Raw genomic sequence first — 21,026 nt, 5'->3', positions numbered from 1 at the left:
CCCCTTCCATTTCTTTCCTTGATACCAACATTCTTCATGATCATCAGAAGAAAGAAACGCATGAGTAAATGAGTGATGACACAATCTTCATTTTTGGGTTCAATCTTCATCTCTTTAATTTCTGAAGAATGATCAAATGGAATGTTCCTTTAATGTTCAAATAACCAAGAACAAAGCGCCAAACCTTTAATAAACTGGACATTTTGAAAGTTCTTAGAACATCTTTGTCAGGGTTGTTTGTGACCCGAGTGTAGATTTAAACTGGGAGATCGGGGCTAGTTGTCACTTGCTCTGAATCTCAGAAACTACCAGGATTTGAGACAAAAGTCCAATTACACAATGCTTGATTTCTTTAGTTTGTTTGTTGGGTTTAAACGCCCAGTTCTAAACTGTCCTCCACAATAATTGTTTAATATTATGTTTTGTGAGCAAGTGAACAAATAAAACACACTGACCCAATCAGACAAGAGTCACGAATGAAGGTAGATTTGAACTGGACCAACACTTCATAAATCTCAGTTGTTATTCATATCATTCAATTCAATTCAATTCACATTTATTTGTACAGCGCTTTTCACAATACACATCATTTCAAAGCAGCTTTACAGAAGTCCACATCACAGTTTACAGTGTTCTGTCATCAGAGGTTATGCATTTAATATACAAAAATCACAGTTCGCTAAAAACGTAATAATTTAAGGCAGAAACAATGAGCTCAATAAAGTAATGAATACTTGTTTGTTAACAAATGATTATGGCATTTAGAAAAATTAGCATTGGTGTAAACCAAGAAAAAACAATGTTTTATATTTTAGTGTTACCCTTTTCCTGTTTTTGGATGTTTCATGAAATGATTTGTGCTTCATAGCCATTATTAGAGTTATTGGGTTTTGCAGTTTCCCGTTGTCCCAATTTCAGCGTGTGTTTAAAGAACCGTATATTATCTTCATGCACATATTGTTATTGCAGTTGAGAGCTGCTAGCTCTGCCGCTCCGTTCTGTGAGTGTCTCGCACAACATGATCATCTTCGAGGCTCCAAACGGGTGTTTCCACAGTGATGCCACAGGAGAACCTCGGAGAACCTCCCAGTGATCCGCTCTTACAAGAACTGCCTTTTTTATTAGTGTGAATAACATTTTAATAAGCTAAAAAAAATCCCATATATAAACAACATTTATGCCAGTAGCTTTATTTGTGTGATATAATCTGTGATATAAAGAGTATTTTGAGAAAGTGTCACTTTATAATGAATGCAGCGATGCTATTCGGTACACACTGGGTTCTTTATATACAGAATAGACTGAAGGTCGATGTCAAACAAGCTTCCATACTGGCTCGTACTGAACAGTTCTGTCTTCACGGATGGAAGCCTGTCACCTCACACACATGAGACACTTATTTTACTAACTATTGTTTATTGTGAATGTGTGACTTTGACTCCTCCTGTTTCCTCCAAGCGGAGAGAACTTCATCATCCTCCATTTCTCGGGCCAGCCTCGCTCTCGCCCTCTGCTTGATCTGAGCAATAAAAGCCGACATCTCCTCATCGTCCTCCTCTTCCCGTCCCGGTTTGCCCGTCCTCGCTGCCTCACTGTTCTCCTGTAACGTCTGCTGTGCGGAGTAGCTCTGATAGCCGGCTCTCTCCTCGTCCTCGGGGCCAGCGTGAGGTCTCCTGGGTCTGTGAGTAACAGCTTCACTCGAGCCGTTATACGAAGGCGGGGATCTCCGAGATCGGTCGATAAACTCCGGACTGGGATCTCGACTCAAGTCCATGTCGGCATCAGCCCGATGCCTGGATGCGAATCTTGAGGGAAAGCTGTACTCCTCTTCTTCTGCTTCCACGGAGACTGAGCTCCTTCGGCTCGGGAAGTCGAACTCCGAGGGTTCCTCGATCCCGCCGTACGACGGCCGGGACATTCGCACCGGCTCGGCATCTCCATCATAAGGCTTCGGTTTGCTCGCAGGAGGTCTTACGTTTTGGAGCCACTCGTCAACACTGGTGTTGCTGGTGGGGTTCCTGGCTGAAGCCGGGAGGTTCAGGATTCCTGAACGGCCATAATCTCTTTTAGGTTTGGGTTTCTGAGAGGAAAGCGCTGCCAAATCCTCAAATCCATTGGACTTTCCAAGATCGGCTTCATCTTCATCGTCATCTTTTGTTTTTTTCTTCTTGTATAACGTACTTCGCTTGTTGTCCTCCGCGATCTTCTTCACCTCATAGGACGCCATCTTGTCCCGCATGTCAGACTTGAGTTCTTTCTCCATGGTGTCCAGTTTGTGAAGGTTCACCTGGTCTTGGAAGAGGCTGTATAGCGGGACACTGGTCGTAGTAATCTTGCTCCTGCGTGATCCCAACCCGGACACCGAGGAGAGGTTTGATGAAAGCACGGATTCGGCTCTCCCGCCAAACCGCACAGATTCGGCTCGACTCCGGGAGAGAACGCTTGAAGACGTGGATCCGCTCAACACTGAGGCTTTCTCATCGTCTGCTCCTCGTGCCGAGACTCCCAGACTGAACACCGATCCGGCTCGGGAAGGGCCGAGACTCGCTCCCATCAGCATCTCGGTTTGCTTCTGCATGAGAGTCTCATTGACCACGTTGGCTATCCAGTTTTGGATATTGGCGAGGTTCACCATGGGCTCTCCGTTCGGACCCATGACCGGAGTAGGAGGCTCTTGGGGAAGTGGGATCTGGGATCGAGTGCTCCGCCCTGACAGCACCGACGATCTTCCGCTCAGCACTGATTCGCTATCGTCTGCTATCGGAAAGGCTCCGGCACAGAAGGCGGACAGTGGGATTGCACTCCCAGCGCTCTCAGTTTCCCATCCGCACACCGACTGGCTCTCCTCCAGTGTTTTCCGCGTGCGCTCCAGAAGCTCCTCTCTGCGCTGGCGTCTCTTAACCGTGGCCGTGTCCTCCCCCCGACTCATCTCCACAATCTCATCCTTGTTCTCTTCCCTGCCAAACTTCTTCTGCTGCTTGAGTTTCCAGGTCTGATATGCCGTTAAGTTGACGTCCTCAAACGAGGGAGCGGGCGCTTCCGTCTCAGGCTCCGTTTGCTCCCCGTTATCCGCGTCTTTTTTGTTCCATCCGAACTGAATTCGCTTAACCTTCCATCTTTCCAGAGGTGTCAGATTTTCCTTGTTCTTTTTGCAGAAGTTGTACATGGAGCTGCTGTCGGAGAGCATGCTCTCCACATCGTCGTCGATCTTCTTCTGGCTGGCTTCGCTGTTGGTGTCCTCCTCGGCCTCTTTGAGCCGGTACCGAGCGGCGGCCTGCTCCTCGATCTCCTTCACTCGCTGCTTCCAGAGATCCGCGTAACTGCTGGTTGTGGATCCTGACTCTGAAGCGGGTCGACGGGGACGGTGTCGGATGCGTTCCTTCAGCATTTGCACATCTTCGCTGGTCACGCTCTCCAGGTCCTCTGGTTGCTTTCTCTCGGCCAGAGACTCGTTGTCCTCCCCGTCGCACAGAAGTTGGGCTTCCCACCAGTCCTCGTTTTGGTACTTCTCGTTGCGCTTCTGCCACTCCCTAATCATGCCGTCCACATCCCCATCTTCATCATCCTGGTCTTTCCCAGGGAGCGACGGGTCCTGTGTGGTTTCCTCCACCTCGGGTTTGTTTGGGTCGTTGAGAAGCTGTGCTCTCAGCGCAGCGGCTGAAGAAGCCACACTACTCATGACGCTCCCACCGTCCTCCTCTTCGTCCATCATGATGGAGTCCGCTTTAACCCCGAACATACTCTCCTCCTCGTCGAGACGAGCCCGCGTGTCAATCACTGAGCACTGGCTGAGGGTGTCGTCGTCTTCATCTCGCTCCTCCATTAGAGTCTCGTTGAGTTGCCGGAGTTGCTTTATGAAACCTTCGTTGGGGTTGATGGCCCGTTTCTTCCTGATCTCCAGCAGCGCCTCCATGATGCTCATGTTCTGGAAGATCATGAGATAAGCAGCGACAAGCACCGCTGACCGGCTCACGCCCATCATCGAGTCCACGAGCACCTTGCCTACATGAAGGGGAATGAAAGAAAATCATCATCATATTTGTGCAATTTCATCAGATTTGTCACACACATTAAAACTGTAAATTGGCATGTTAAGCCTCCAACCCCAGCAAGCAATAAACGTAATTTTCACCGTTTCATTTCAGCTATGAGTAGGTTAACTATAGACCCGATATAGTCCAGCTATGAGTAGGTTAACTATAGACCCGATATAGTCCAGCTATGAGTAGGTTAACTATAGACCCGATATAGTCCAGCTATGAGTAGGTTAACTATAGACCCGATATAGTCCAGCTATGAGTAGGTTAACTATAGACCCGATATAGTCCAGCTATGAGTAGGTTAACTATAGACCCGATATAGTCCAGCTATGAGTAGGTTAACTATAGACCCGATATAGTCCAGCTATGAGTAGGTTAACTATAGACCCGATATAGTCCAGCTATGAGTAGGTTAACTATAGACCCGATATAGTCCAGCTATGAGCAGGTTAACTATAGACCCGATATAGTCCAGCTATGAGTAGGTTAACTATAGACCCGATATAGTCCAGATATGAGTAGGTTAACTATAGACCTGATATAGTCCAGATATGAGTAGGTTAACTATAGACCTGATATAGTCCAGCTATAAGTAGGTTAACTATAGACCCGATATAGTCCAGCTATGAGTAGGTTAACTATAGACCCGATATAGTCCAGCTATGAGTAGGTAAACTATAGACCCAATATAGTCCAGCTATGAGTAGGTTAACTATAGACCCGATGTAGTCCAGCTATGAGTAGGTTAACTATAGACCCGATATAGTCCAGCTATGACTAGGTTAACTATAGACCCGATATAGTCCAGCTATGAGTAGGTTAACTATAGACCCGATATAGTCCAGATATGAGTAGGTTAACTATAGACCCGATATAGTCCAGATATGAGTAGGTTAACTATAGACCCGATATAGTCCAGCTAAGAGTAGGTTAACTATAGACCTGATATAGTCCAGCTATGAGCAGGTTAACTATAGACCCGATATAGTCCAGCTAAGAGTAGGTTAACTATAGACCTGATATAGTCCAGCTATGAGCAGGTTAACTATAGACCCGATATAGTCCGGCTATGAGTAGGTTAACTATAGACCCGATATAGTCCGGCTATGAGTAGGTTAACTATAGACCCGATATAGTCCAGCTATGAGTAGGTTAACTATAGACCCGATATAGTCCGGCTATGAGTAGGTTAACTATAGACCCGATATAGTCCAGCTATGAGTAGGTTAACTATAGACCCGATATAGTCCAGCTATGAGTAGGTTAACTATAGACCCGATATAGTCCGGCTATGAGTAGGTTAACTATAGACCCGATATAGTCCGGCTATGAGTAGGTTAACTATAGACCCGATATAGTCCGGCTATGAGCAGGTTAACTATAGACCCGATATAGTCCGGCTATGAGTAGGTTAACTATAGACCCGATATAGTCCGGCTATGAGCAGGTTAACTATAGACCCGATATAGTCCAGCTATGAGTAGGTTAACTATAGACCCGATATAGTCCAGCTATGAGTAGGTTAACTATAGACCCGATATAGTCCAGCTATGAGTAGGTTAACTATAGACCCGATATAGTCCAGCTATGAGTAGGTTAACTATAGACCCGATATAGTCAGGCTATGAGTAGGTTAACTATAGACCCGATATAGTCCAGCTATGAGTAACTCACTTCTAGACAAAATAACCTTGATTTTGGTTACATGTCGGTTTTGCCAACATAACTTGTGAGATGTATGATTTTCCATCATGTTAGTTAAGTCAACAGTGTTTACAAGGTGTTTGGTTTCATTTCTTTGACATGTGCTATGCTATCTGTAGCCCACTTATAGTCAAAACTGATTAATTTTGTTTTTGGCCAGGCAGCGCATGAGACGGTTGATATCCCATCATGTTACCAATGTCAATAATATCTACAAGATATAAGTGTCATTTCATGATATGGTCCATCTGTGGTCACAATTTAGCTATTAGACGTCTTTTAAATGCAAAATCGCTTGCTGAGACAGAGCCTGCGGCCAATTGAATTTCTCTAGTCTTGGCTCATTAACATTAATGAAGTCATGTGACTGTGCGCTGAATTATCACGCTACATCATGACCTAGTTAATATACATGAGCCAAGCTTTAATAAATTCTCTCGCAGAGCCTGATGTCAGGAACAAAATGAGAAGACGGACTACAGAACAATCAATGGCAGAGACATTCTGAACCACATCCAGATCTGATATGCAGGAAATGACACACAAATTCTCAACTTGGAAATGCAAACCATTGTGTTATATTGATAGTTCCCCCAAAACTGTCTCATAATTCCCCCGCCTGCAGTTGTGGAGCACTAGATGATGAGCGACTACAGTCACACTGTCCCTGCGGGGAACATTGTCTGTTGTGTTCAGCAGAGGAGAGGTCACGAGGGTCAGCACATGATGACGGAAGGATCACCTCTAGTGGCTGACCTCTGAACTGCAGCACATGGGTTCACTGACCCTGATTCAGAGTATAACGCATATAGAGCCGTTCCTGCAAAGTTCAGCTCCTGATCATTACATTCACATTTAATCGTTTAGCAGACGCTGTTATCCGAACGAGGACAGGCGTGTCGATCAGGATTGGGTCTGAATCTACAGGAATAACTTGATTGTAACGTCGAATCAGATCAGACCATTATGAGCTCATGAATGTTTTGGAAACTGGATGTTTACATCCTAATAATTATTAAAAAATAATAATCAAACCCTGTCAAGAGAAGCAATCATCCTTACTGCTAACACTCTTAAAACTAACCGATCCACAGGGGTTTTCACAGCGATGCCAAGAAGCATTTCTGGTTCCTCAAAAACCGTTCCGTGATCAGTTCTTAAAATAACCATTTTTCTTAGTTTGAAGAACATTTTAATAATCTAAAGAACCTTTTGCGGACTGGAAAGATTCTGGAGCGGTTGCACCATCGATGCCGATAAAGAGCCGCTGGCGTGATCTCGAGTCTGGCGAGTTCGGACTCGACTCAGATCCTGAAGAGGTTCCTGGAGATATCTGTGGCACTAACTCTAAAAATAAGCGCGTGAGACGTGACAGAGTCCAGGCCGGTGAGTTAATCTGGTATCTTCGGCTTGTTTATCTACGACAGGAACAGTGTGTTACTCACAGATGTGGATGTTTAGACTTCTGCTACAATTTTTACGCAATTAGCCAAACGTTTAAAGAAAAAATGGCAACACTTTACAATAAGGTTCATTAGTTAACAATAGATAATGATTGGACTAACAATGAGCAATACATTTTTGACAGTGTTTATTAATCTTTGTTAATGTTAGTTATTAAAAATCCAGCTGTTCATTGTTAGTTCATGTTAGTTCACAGTGCATTAACTCATGTTAACTAATACAACCTTTGATTTTAATAACGATTAAATTGATATTAACTTAGATTAATTAATGCTGCAGAAGTATTGTTCATTCCTAGTTCATGTTAACTAATGAACCTTTTTGTAAAGTGTTACCGAACATTTATGTTAAAAAACGAACTATATTAACCCCCGATATAATAATGACGACGAGCGGTTTCCACGCTCACCCCTGTGTGTCAGCAAAGCGTCGTCCAGAAACTCTGCGCACGAGCGGAAGTGAGGAGAGATGTCGGCCTCGGGGAAATCGTCCAGCTCGATGCCCAGGTACGAGACGTTCATGCCCTGGTAGAACAGCTCGCCGGTGTACACGCCGGTGCCGTGACCCGCGTTCACCACGTGAGTGATGCCGAGGCGCTTGAGACGGCCTTTATTCATAGCCACCGACCTGAAGCAGAGAACAGGCAAACACATCAGCCTTTCCTTCACTACAGGCAGGCAACAACGTCAGACGGACACACTCGTGTTTCGCATGTTCCTGTGACAACAAATTACAAGAATGATGTGTGTTTAATGCAAATTGTGGCAGAATGTTGATTACTTGTACTTTCATTGTAAAGGTTTTATAAAGGATTTGGTTATACTTTATTTAAAGATGTCATTGCTACATTGTAATTATATATTTAAAGGGTTAGTTCACCCCAAAATGGAAATTACCCCTATGATTTACTATGACTTTGCTGTCTGTGAAGGGGAGTGACCGTGTTGTCGTGTTCCGGGGACTCACTTCTCTGCGATGTACACGTTGGGCCAGACTTCATCCACGGGGTTGAACGGAGCCTCGAGCCGGTCCTGGACCAGCGCTCTCTGGATGTCCAGCACACACGGCGTGTTGTAGGGGCTGCGGTCGTCCATCATGTCCTTCACACGGTTATACAGGTCCTCCACCATCAGCTGCTCTGCGGACTCCAGCGCGAGGTCAGAGGTCACCGGCGTCCTGCCGACCCTCGACTCCAGCTCTGAGGGCCGACGAGAAGTCAGAAGTCACGTCAGCTTTACTTATACAGCGCTTTCTACAGCAGAGTGTGTCAGAGCCGCTTTACAGAGAGAACACATGCATCAAAGTGTGTGTTCAGAAGAGAATAGCGTCAGTCCAGCTTAAGTGAGTTCAGTGATGCTTCATTTCTGTTGTAAAAAAGTTATTAATTTAGTTCATTTATATATATATCCGCTCTGGAGAAACTGTGATGTCATCGTCCAGCTCAGTTCTCATATAACGCGGTCAGTGCAGGAGATCAGTAATGTTGATGAATATGTAAAAGCCAACGGTGACAGTGAAGGAACTCGTCAGTGACAGAATGGAGAAAGAACCCTGGAGAACGTTCTCTCTCGGTTCCCAAAAACATGAACTAATGATCTTCCAGGAACATTAACGTTCATTCAAAGTGTTCTTTAAACATTAGCACAAAAACTTGATTTAAACAGTTCATGGAACGTTTTTCTGAAACATTTTAGTTTGTCTAACGGTTTTTAAATGTTGTTACTTGTTTCAGAACGTTCATAAGTAACATTCTCATAATGTTTGTAGAATGATACACAAGAAAAAATGCTTTTAATATTTTTGTCTTGTTTCCAGTCCAAATATCTAAAAATTCTAATACAAGAAAAATAAAGTTGTTTTCCATTTGAATTAAGATACATTTTCTTACTCCATTGGTAGATCATTTTGCTTGTTTTAAAATGTAATATATATATATATATATTTTTTAGAAAACTAGATATAATTTCTTACGTAATTTTACTTATCTGGTAAATGCTTCACGATTTAAGAATTTTTTGATATTTATACTGGAAACAAGACAGAAATACTAATTCTGTTCACTTGACCAAGAAAAAATCTGGATGTTCAGAGAACAAAACGTTTTCGTAACTTAATGGGAATGTTAGCAAAACGTTCCAAGAACCTGTTTTTGGCAGAACAGTGTGGGTGGTTTCACTCAGGTCTGGGGCACAAATGTAATCTATCAGTGTAAGTTTACTGGGTGATAATGTAAGTTATCACCCAGTAAACTTACACTATCACCCAGTAAACTTACATTATCACCCAGTAAACTAACATTATCACCCAGTAAACTTACATTATCACCCCAGTAAACTTACACTATCACCCAGTAAACTAACATTATCACCCAGTAAACTTACACTATCACCCAGTAAACTTACATTATCACCCAGTAAACTTACATTATCACCCAGTAAACTTACATTATCACCCAGTGAACTTACATTATCACCCAGTAAACTTACATTATCACCCAGTGAACTTACATTATCACCCAGTAAACTTACATTATCACCCAGTAAACTTACACTATCACCCAGTAAACTTACACTATCACCCAGTAAATGTAAGTTTACTGGGTGATAATGTAAGTTTACTGGGTGATAGTGTAAGTTTACTGGGTAAAGCGGAGACAGACCTTCGCTGATGATCTTCTTGGCGGCGATGGCTGAGGACAGATGAATGGGTTCCATGAAGATGCTTTCTGCTTCTGAGCCCGAGATCATGGAAAACCGGTCCGAAACCGTAGAGAAGCGATCGGACATCATGGAGAAACTGCAGGAGATCAAACACACACACATATGACGTCGGGATATATGAAGTGTGTGTGGCTGATATTTAACAGTGTTTTGGGGTGTATTCAGTGTTGGTGTGTGAGTGAACCTGGGAGAAGGACAGCGCAAGTAATGCGACTGAACGAGTTTAACACTCGCCGCTTCATCCTGATCCTCCACAGCACTGAAGCTCTCAGCCGACGCCATCACACTACACACACACACACACACACACACACACACACACACACACACACACACACACAACCGTGAGCTCAAACATGACAATCTGGGGCTCAGGTCAGGAAGCAGACAGACTGGCTAAACCGACCGTCTGCTAGCGGCCTCACGTCACCAAGGTCAGATAAATCCCATCACATCGAGACTCTTACACCTAGATATTCCCCGAATTTGGAAATATTAAAAACGTCCAAACCCATCTAAGGTTAAAAATTTAATTGATGTTCAACAAATAAAAAACAGATATAATACAAATGAGCAAATGATAAAGCTTGGGTTGCTGAATATTCAATCTCTTACTTCAAGCGCTAATAGTTAATGATATGATTACAGATTATAACCTAGATGTGCCTGAATATAACTATAATATAATTATAACCCAGAAACCTGGCTAAAACCAAACGATTACATTGCTTTAAATGAGTCAACCCCACAACATTACGGTTATAAACATGAACCTCGTCTGACACGCAAAGGAGGAGGTGTTGCTGTAATTTAATAATACATTTTATTTAAAGCGCCTTATCAAGACACCCAAGGACACTGTACAAAGCAGATAAAAACATTAAAACAGTAAACAAATAAAATTGGCAAGACACATTGAGGAGATATGGGTCAGGTGGAATATGACTGTCTAAACAACAGAGTTTTGAGTTTGGATTTGAAGAGATGAAATGAGTCGATGGTACGAAGGTCTGGAGGGAGTGAATTCCAAAGATTGTGACAAGACGGGCAGGGGGACAGAAAGCTGGCAGGTGTGGGAGGATCGCAGGGAACGGGTAGGGATGTTTAAATGGAGGAGATCTGAGATATAAGGAGGAGCCATGTTATGAACAGCTTTGAAAGTAATGAGAAGTATTTTAAAAATGATCCTCTGTTTAATGGGAAGCCAGTGAAGTTGGTGCAAGATAGGAGTGATATGATGAAAAACGGGGGTCCGAGTAATCAGACGTGCAGCAGAGTTCTGTAGGAGACTTATGAGGGAGACCAAACAGGAGTGAGTTGCAGTAGTGTATCCGCGATGTGACGAGGCTGTGGACCAGGATGGCAGTGGTTTGAGGAGTGAGAGAGGGGCGAAGACGGGAGATGTTACGCAGGTGGAAATAGGCGGACCGGGTGATGCTATTTATGTGAGAGTGGAACGATAATGTGCTGTCGAGGACGACACCCAGACTCTTAACCTGAGGGGAGGGAAGAACGCTTGAATTATCAATGACAATGGAAACTGTGTTAGCTTTGGGGAGAGTATGTGGTGTGCCCACCAGGAGAACTTCGGTTTTTCAACTGTTTAGTTTGAGAAAGTTGGATGAGAACCAAGAGTGGATTTCTTGGAGACACAGGGTAAGAGAGGTTGGTGGGAGTAAAGAAGATGGGTAAGTAGAGAGGTAGAGCTGGGTGTCGTCCGCGTAGCAATGAAATTTAATGTTAAGTTTACGGAGGATGTGACCAAGAGGGAGGATGTAGAGGATAAAAAGGAGAGGCCCCAATACAGAGCCTAGGGGCACTCCAGCGGAGACGGGGAAGGTAACGGATTTCTGGGATTTGAGTTGTATGAACTGTGTGCGATCAGAGATGTATGAAGTAAACCAGGCTATGGGAACGTGGGTGAAACCAATAGATGATAATCGACTAAGGAGGGTAGGATGAGAAATGGTATCAAAAGCTGCTGTGAAGGTCATCTGAAAGTTTGAGGAGTGCGGTTTCAGTGCTGTGAAGCGGACGGAAGCCGGATTGAAACTGCTCGTAGATGCTGTCCGACATGAGGTGATTATGAAGTTGAGAAGCGACTGTTTTTTCCAGAATTTTAGATCTGAAGGGTAAGTTAGATATGGGACGAAGATTACTAAAATTAGTAGGGGTCCAGACCAGGTTTTTTCAAGATGGGTGTGACCGAGGCAGTTTTGAGTGAAGGGGGGACTGAAATAGTCATATTTTCAGAATTACTTAGAAGTCTAGTTGTAAATATAATTCTTTTGAAGTGTTGGTCCTTAATGTAAAAATATATAGTGTAAACGATAAATCACGTTTGAAAATTCTGCTGGCTACTGTATACAGGCCACCAGGGCACCATACTGACTTCATCAAAGAATTTGCTGACTTTCTATCAGAATTAGTATTGGCTGCAGATAAAGTACTAATTGTTGCCGCTTTCTTTCATCTTAAAAATATATCTAAATTACGTCATATGCTCTCAATGAATAATGCAGAACAATTAGTTGATGCGTTCATGAGCTCAAGGCTAGATTATTGTAATGCTCTACTGGGTGGTTGCCCTGCACGCTTAACACACAAACTACAGCTAGTTCAAAACGCAGCCGCTCGAGTTCTTACCAGAACCAGGAAGTATGACCATATTAGCCCCGTTCTGTCAACACTGCATTGGCTGCCTATTAAACATCGTATACATTTTAAAATATTGCTGATCACTTACAAAGCACTAAATGGTTTATCTCCGCAGTACTTGAGTGAGCTCTTAACGCATTATAGTCCTTCACGTCTACTGCCATCTCAAAACTCCAGTTAATAATACCTAGAATATCAGAATCGACTGCTGGCGGTAGATCCTTTCCCTATTATTCACATATTATATTATATTCAAGCTCGCACACCTATGGACTGAACACGTGATGCGCATGTGCGCGCCGTCAGCGCTTCACGGGTTTGCGTTTTTGAGGTTTGTGCAGAGATAACGGATAATCGCTTGCACCTTGGAACTTATTTCATGGTTTGCGTTCCCGAGACACAGGCGCTGTTGTGCGGACGAGCGGCCGGAGCGCATTAACGGTGTCGTGTTAGCGGCCGCTAAGTTAATAACTAATGATCTTTACAACGGAAGTGAATCAATCAGAACTAACTTTATCTGGACAGTAACTTTACTCTAGATCTGCTGTAAAGCTGAACACTGTTCCTGTAATCTCCTGTGATCTCTGTAAAGCTGCTGTGGAACTCTATATTGCTGTATAGATGAGGAGACTGGACTGGACAACAAAGAGAGAGAACAAAACGCACCAGAACATTGTGATACACAGTCATGATAATAAAGCTCACTTGACATTGAAATTGAATTGAGACAGACAGACATCATTTGAATGTGGTCCAAGAGATACAGATACATATTATATTACACCTTAGCAATAATATAACAACAACAATAAGGTATTATAGTTAACATTAGTTAATACCTTTGTTAATATTACAGTTTTTTCCAACTGCTTACACACGTTTTCAAAACTATGTCTCCTTTTTTCAAAACTCTACACACAATTCCCAAAACTGCACACACAAAATGCAAAATGCCTCACATCTCCTTAAAAATGCAACACTGCATTCAAAATGCCATAAACACAAGTCAGAATGAAGCATTTGCATCAAATGACAAACACTTCTTTCATAATAGTACATTTTTGGATATATCATGCAAACACTGTTGTTCTAGATCTAAAGCTCTTTGGTCTTTCATAGGCTTATATCTACACTTCAATGTAACATTCTACAGTGACAGTAATCTGCTGAGAGGAGAACAAGTACACTGTAAACCTTATGAATTATCTACACTGGAAACACCAATGCAATGTAGAAACAGAAAATATTTACAGTAACATTACTGTTGTTTACAGTAGCATACAACAAAACCATAAACATATGTAAACAAAAAAAATATTCTAGAATACAGTAAAGAACACAATTGTTGTGTGTGTGGGGTCCTGGGGGGAGGGTAATCAAAACAGGTAATCTGACCTGTGACCTACTGTATTCATAGGCCTATATACTACAGTAAAGCAGTGATTGTGTGATCAGCAATTACTGTAGTGTTTGCACATGTGAGGTGTGTGTGTGTGGCCTGGTGAATAAGTGTAGCATTTTGATTGGTTGTGTTTAGAAAAGGAAAGCAAGCCATTTCCTGTAAGATTTTTGTGTGTTAGGTAGAGAATTGTGTGTAGAGTTTTGAAAAAAGTGTTTTATGCAATTGAAAACTGAGTCAAAGGCTGAGAAATAGCTTATGGTTTTGGAGATTTGCTGTGTAGTTTTGCATTTTGAGTGAGAGGTTTCAAAAATCGTGTGACATGAAAAGATTTTGTGTGTAAGCAGTTGGTAAAAACTGTAATACAAATATAATTATTCAGTGATTGTTCTTCACAGTGACTACAACTGAAAGCTTACTGTAAAGTGCCACCGCATTACGTTTATTTACATCAATCTAACGGGATGAAGAACTCAAACTATATATAAAGTAAACGCTTTAGTTCAGAAAACCCAGAAGAGCAGAAACTGCTGTGTGTGTGTGTGTGTGTGTGTGTGTGTGTGTGTGTGTGTGTGTGTGTGTGAGTGTGTGTGTGTGTGTGTGTGTGTGTGTGTGTGTGTGTGTTAGTGTGTGTGTGTGTGTGTGTGTGTGAGTGTGTGTGTGTGTGTGTGTGTGTGTGTGTGTGTGTGTGTGTGTGTGTGTGTGTGTGTGTGTGTGTGTGTGTGTTGATGATCTGAAGACTTCACAGTGACAACTCCACAAACACACCGATTAAACACACAACATGACACACAAACATCTGACAACAACATGATCAGGCCTGTGTGTGTGTGTGTGTGTGTGTGTGTGTGTGTGTGTGTGTGTGTGTGTGTGTGTGTGTGTGTGTGTGTGTGTGTGTGTGTCTATATATAGAGTGTGACAGCTGCAGAGATTCTTCTGGAACAGGGAGACACACACACACACACACCCACACACACACACACACACACAAACACACACACACACACACACACACACACACACACACACACACACACACACACACACACACACACACACACACACACACACACACACACACACACACACACACACACACACAGTGTAAGCGTGTAAAAAGATCTACAGAACAATATCTAACACTTGTATGTCTCTATGCTGTAAAGCAACAGTGAAAGTCGATGAAGTTTCTGACCTGAGTGTCTGAGGCTCCGTGTCCAGCGCCGAGGTCTGCGAGTGTGTGTGTGAGTGTGTGTGTGTGACTCTAAACTTAGAGGCTCCTCACACTCCCACCGGCCCGTGTGACATCATCAGGGGTCTGAGGCCCCGGGGCCCTTAAAGGGCCGGAGCGTTTATCATGACGACTCCAGCAGGAGAGTTCACTGGTCACTGCAGACTAATTCACTTTTGTACATCAATCTTTTTCTTTATCTCAACCTCATAATTACTCTTTTTATTTAAAAAGCCTTCTAGCTACAAATACATCTATCTATCTATCTATCTATCTATCTATCTATCTATCTATCTATCTATCTATCTATCTATCTATCTATCTGTCTGTCTGTCTGTCTGTCTGTCTGTCTGTCTGTCTGTCTGTCTGTCTGTCTGTCTATCTATCTGTCTGTCTGTCTGTCTGTCTGTCTGTCTGTCTGTCTGTCTGTCTGTCTGTCTGTCTGTCTGTCTGTCTGTCTGTCTGTCTGTCTGTCTGTCTGTCTGTCTGTCTGTCTGTCTATCTATCTATCTATCTATCTATCTATCTATCTATCTATCTATCTATCTATCTATCTATCTATCTATCTATCTATCTATCTATCTATCTATCTATCTATCTATCTGTCTATCTATCGTGTTCAGTGCTGCAGTGTTTATCGCTGTGAGACACAAGATGGCGCCAGTCACCAGTTCTAACTCGAAGCTTCTCGGTTCTGTGTTAAATCACCATCATTTATTTGTGTTTGTGTAAATAGAGAGAGCGCGGATATATGTAGACATCAAAGCAGTATCGGAATGTAGAAATAGACTATTGTAACATATAACCCTCACACTATAAATAACCCTTACTCTGTAAAAAAGTTGTAAAAACTTAACTGACGTGTTGGGCTTGACGCATGCGCAAACAAACATAAATATAAACTGACTGACTCTCAGTGCGGGCCAGGACACACACATCTTTCATTTCCGATTTACTGCAGAGATCATCTACACGTCTGTATTATATGTTTGGCCAAATGTTTTTTTATTTATGTAACGGTTTGTTTAGCTACTATTTACTAACTAGGCCTACTGTTTTTGTATGTTTTTTAACTCGTCTTTTTTGTTACATTAAATAATCACGCATTTGAGTATTTTCCTTCTAGACTACAAACATGCAGTCCTTCCTTTGAACACCAGCATAACCTGAGGGGACCCAAACCAGTCTAACCAGTGAACACGTCACCAGCATAACCTGAGGGGACCCAAACCAGTCTAACCAGTGAACACGTGACCAGCATAACCTGAGGGGACCCAAACCAGTCTAACCAGTGAACACGTGACCAGCATAACCTGAGGGGACCCAAACCAGTCTAACCAGTGAACACGTGACCAGCATAACCTGAGGGGACCCAAACCAGTCTAACCAGTGAACACGTCACCAGCGGAAGCTTATGAACACCATCATGACAAACATTCGGTCTCGTGATTAAATGTCTGTCTGTGCTCAGATTAATTTCCTCATTGTTGCGCTTAACTGTATTATTGTATTATGTAAGCCAGGTAAACACGGCATCCGGAGATCCAATGAGCAGAATGGAGGAAAGTCAGGATTTATCCAGAGATCGATGGTTTGTGGATAACCAGTGAGACATCTAACGGGTCAAGAAACCTCACCTGTGTGTGTGTGTGTGTGTGTGAGAGAGAGAGAGTGTTTGTGGATAACCAGTGAGACATCGGGTCAAGAAACCTCACCTGTGTGTGTGTGTGTGTGTGAGAGAGAGAGAGAGAGTGTTTGTGGATAACCAGTGAGACATCTAATGGGTCAAGAAACCTCACCTGTGTGTGTGTGTGTGTGTGTGAGAGAGAGAGAGAGTGTTTGTGGATAACCAGTGAGACATCGGGTCAAGAAACCTCACCTGTGTGTGTGTGTGTGTGTGTGTGAGAGAGAGAGAGTGTTTGTGGATAACCAGTGAGACATCGGGTCAAGAAACCCAACACACATTATTAGATGTGAACAGACACAGGCCGAGGCACACTGACAACACTGTATAGTTGATCAATGAGTGGAAATTGGTTATTTTTGCCTTTTTTCCAAGCAATTGTATGTGTGTGTGAGTGTTTGTGTGTGTGTGTGTAACTTTGTGTATACACTTAAAAATAAAGTAGCCGATGTTTTTCACTGAGAAGTTCTTTGGGGAGCCAGAAATATTTCTGAAACCTTTTTTTTTTTAAAGCATAACCCATAAAGAATGATCACACACACACGGCCCTCAGCTCACGGCTTTATTACTCCGCATGGGAATCCGATTCTTCCCACAGATGATAAAATATTCGACAGAAACAAAAGCTTACAGAATAAAGCACAAAAATAATCTAATGTACAAAACGTTATAGTTATAATATAATATATACTGCATTTGTGTGACAGCGGACACATTTATTACTGTATAAATCTCTCTTTAAATATATCAGAACCTTTCTAACGTGATTCTGTAGTTCATCTGCAGGTATAAACAGTGTTTAAAGGAGTGTGTGTGTGTGTGTGTGTACATCTACAGGAGAACCCGCACGGTTAAAGGCACAGACACGACACGGCCACCGGGACCAGGAGGAGAGGCAGTGATGAACACACACACACACACACACACTACACACACAGACACACACTACAGAAACTCACTCACTCACACACAAAATACAGAAACACACACACACACACTACACAACACACACACACAGTCCTCAGTCTCTCTCTCTCTCACACACACAGTCCTCAGTCTCTCTCTCTCTCACACACACACACACACACACACACACACACACACACTACACACACAGACACACACTACAGAAACTCACTCACTCACACACAAAATACAGAAACACACACACACACACACGCTACACAACACACACACACAGTCCTCAGTCTCTCTCTCTCACACACACAGTCCTCCGTCTCTCTCTCTCTCTCTCTCACACACACACACACACACACACACACACACACACACACACACACACACACACACACACACACACACACACACACACACAATACAGAAACACACACACACACACACACAACAGAAACTCACTCACACACACACACATTCTCGTTATGGTCACAGTAATATTAATATATCTTTATGTATGACACTATTCTATAAAGAGCTTCAAAGTCAAGAAGAAACGTATAGAAATAAAACACCAGAGAGTGTGTTATGAGCGGCCCGGTCCAGGACCCGGTCAGTGGTGCTGACCGCAGAACACAGAACACACCAGCGGCTGTAGTGCAGACGACGAGACCCTGACGTGTGTGAGTGTGTGTGTGAGAGTGTGTGTGTGTCAGTGGTGCTGACCGCAGAACACAGAACACACCAGCGGCTGCAGTGCAGACGACGAGACCCTGACGTGTGTGAGAGCAACAACTATTATACAAACCCGATCACATAAAATCTACATTTAAAACTACATCAGAATGTGGTTCATATCACAGGGTTGCATATAAAGAGTAAACCAGCAGGATGTGTGTGTGTGAGGATCAGTGTGTGTGTGTGTGTGAGGCTCAGCGGGAGTGTGTGTCTGACACGGAGTAACACACAACAACACTTTATATCTCATCAGTGTGTGTGAGGAGTGTGTGTGAGGAGTGTGTGTCTGACACGGAGTAACACACAACAACACTTTATATCTCATCAGTGTGTGTGAGGAGTGTGTGTGTGTGTGTGAGGATCAGTGTGTGTGAGGATCAGTGTGTTTGTGAGGAGTGTGTGTGTGAGGATCAGTGTGTGTGAGGATCAGTGTGTGTGAGGATCAGTGTGTGTGAGGAGTGTGTGTGTGTGAGGATCAGTGTGTGTGAGGATCAGTGTGTGTGAGGATCAGTGTGTGTGAGGAGTGTGTGTGTGAGGATCAGTGTGTGTGAGGAGTGTGTGTGTGTGAGGATCAGTGTGTGTGAGGAGTGTGTGTGTGTGAGGATCAGTGTGTGTGAGGATCCGTGTGTGTGAGGATCAGTGTGTGTGAGGATCAGTGTGTGTGAGGATCAGTGTGTATGAGGATCAGTGTGTGTGAGGATCAGTGTGTGTGAGGATCCGTGTGTGTGAGGATCCGTGTGTGTGAGGAGTGTGTGTGTGTGAGGATCAGTGTGTGTGAGGATCAGTGTGTGTGAGGATCAGTGTGTGTGAGGATCAGTGTGTGTGAGGATCAGTGTGTGTGAGGATCAGTGTGTGTGAGGATCAGTGTGTGTGAGGATCAGTGTGTGTGAGGATCAGTGTGTGTGAGGATCAGTGTGTGTGAGGATCCGTGTGTGTGAGGATCAGTGTGTGTGAGGATCCGTGTGTGTGAGGAGTGTGTGTGTGTGAGGATCCGTGTGTGTGAGGATCAGTGTGTGTGAGGAGTGTGTGTGTGTGAGGATCAGTGTGTGTGAGGATCTGTGTGTGTGAGGATCAGTGTGTGTGAGGATCAGTGTGTGTGAGGAGTGTGTGTGTGTGAGGATCAGTGTGTGTGAGGATCCGTGTGTGTAAGGATCAGTGTGTGTGAGGATCAGTGTGTGTGAGGAGTGTGTGTGTGTGAGGGTCAGTGTGTGTGAGAAGTGTGTGTGTGAGGATCAGTGTGTGTGAGGAGTGTGTGTGTGAGGATCAGTGTGTGTGAGGAGTGTGTGTGTGTGAGGATCAGTGTGTGTGAGGATCCGTGTGTGTGAGGATCAGTGTGTGTGAGGATCAGTGTGTGTGAGGAGTGTGTGTGTGTGAGGGTCAGTGTGTGTGAGGATCAGTGTGTGTGAGGAGTGTGTGTGTGTGAGGATCAGTGTGTGTGAGGATCAGTGTGTGTGAGGATCAGTGTGTGTGAGGATCCGTGTGTGTGAGGATCCGTGTGTGTGAGGAGTGTGTGTGTGTGAGGATCCGTGTGTGTGAGGATCAGTGTGTGTGAGGAGTGTGTGTGTGTGAGGATCAGTGTGTGTGAGGATCCGTGTGTGTGAGGATCAGTGTGTGTGAGGATCAGTGTGTGTGAGGAGTGTGTGTGTGTGAGGGTCAGTGTGTATGAGGATCAGTGTGTGTGAGGAGTGTGTGTGTGTGAGGATCAGTGTGTGTGAGGATCCGTGTGTGTGAGGATCAGTGTGTGTGAGGATCAGTGTGTGTGAGGAGTGTGTGTGTGTGAGGATCCGTGTGTGTGAGGATCAGTGTGTATGAGGATCAGTGTGTGTGAGGATCAGTGTGTGTGAGGATCAGTGTGTGTGAGGAGTGTGTGTGTGTGAGGATCAGTGTGTATGAGGATCAGTGTGTGTGAGGATCAGTGTGTGTGAGGATCAGTGTGTGTGAGGATCAGTGTGTGTGAGGATCAGTGTGTGTGAGGATCAGTGTGTGTGAGGATCAGTGTGTGTGAGGAGTGTGTGTGTGTGAGGATCAGTGTGTATGAGGATCAGTGTGTGTGAGGATCAGTGTGTGTGAGGATCAGTGTGTGTGAGGAGTGTGTGTGTGTGAGGATCAGTGTGTGTGAGGATCAGTGTGTATGAGGATCAGTGTGTGTGAGGATCCGTGTGTGTGAGGATCAGTGTGTATGAGGATCAGTGTGTGTGAGGATCAGTGTGTGTGAGGATCAGTGTGTGTGAGGATCAGTGTGTGTGAGGATCAGTGTGTGTGAGGAGTGTGTGTGTGTGAGGATCAGTGTGTGTGAGGAGTGTGTGTGTGTGTGTGAGGATCAGTGTGTGTGAGGATCAGTGTGTGTGAGGATCAGTGTGTGTGAGGATCAGTGTGTGTGAGGATCAGTGTGTGTGAGGATCAGTGTGTGTGTGTGTGTGAGGATCAGTGTGTGTGAGGATCAGTGTGTGTGAGGATCAGTGTGTGTGAGGAG

At 43.8% G+C, this 21,026-nt stretch overlaps 1 protein-coding gene across 2 annotated transcripts; it reads right to left on the bottom strand.

The window, feature by feature from the left end:
• Positions 1–477: 477 nt before the first annotated feature.
• On the bottom strand, positions 478–15,273 carry dusp27 (dual specificity phosphatase 27). Of its 2 annotated transcripts, none has more exons than XM_079616744.1 (6): positions 15,181–15,273; positions 10,113–10,214; positions 9,868–10,004; positions 8,175–8,406; positions 7,618–7,835; positions 478–4,002 (listed from the first exon to the last, which is right to left on the bottom strand). In XM_079616744.1, exons 2-6 carry the CDS (start codon positions 10,208–10,210, stop codon positions 1,409–1,411), a joined length of 3,279 nt encoding a protein of 1,092 aa, XP_079472870.1. In that variant the 5' UTR covers positions 10,211–10,214; positions 15,181–15,273; the 3' UTR covers positions 478–1,408. The 2 variants fall into 2 exon arrangements, with proteins under 2 accessions (XP_079472870.1, XP_079472871.1); XM_079616745.1 differs by lacking the exon at positions 15,181–15,273 and adding an exon at positions 10,247–10,265.
• Between the last annotated feature and the right edge of the window lie 5,753 nt (positions 15,274–21,026).

The sequence above is a fragment of the Phoxinus phoxinus genome (genome assembly GCF_949152265.1).
Source record: "Phoxinus phoxinus genome assembly, chromosome: 6".
In the NCBI taxonomy this organism is placed as follows: domain Eukaryota; kingdom Metazoa; phylum Chordata; class Actinopteri; order Cypriniformes; family Leuciscidae; genus Phoxinus; species Phoxinus phoxinus.
This window is presented reverse-complemented; position numbering and strand designations above follow the sequence as displayed.

What these genes read in the sequence shown, in the direction of transcription:
- dusp27 (XM_079616744.1), bottom strand. Translation starts at nt 10,210, where the DNA reads ATGGCGTCGGCTGAGAGCTTCAGTGCTGTGGAGGATCAGGATGAAGCG. An exon ending in TTGCGCTGTCCTTCTCCCAG is followed by an intron (nt 10,005 to 10,112) that starts GTTCACTCACAC and finishes GATCTCCTGCAG; the next exon opens with TTTCTCCATGATGTCCGATC. An exon ending in CGCTTTGCTGACACACAGGG is followed by an intron (nt 4,003 to 7,617) that starts GTGAGCGTGGAA and finishes CCCTTCATGTAG; the next exon opens with GCAAGGTGCTCGTGGACTCG.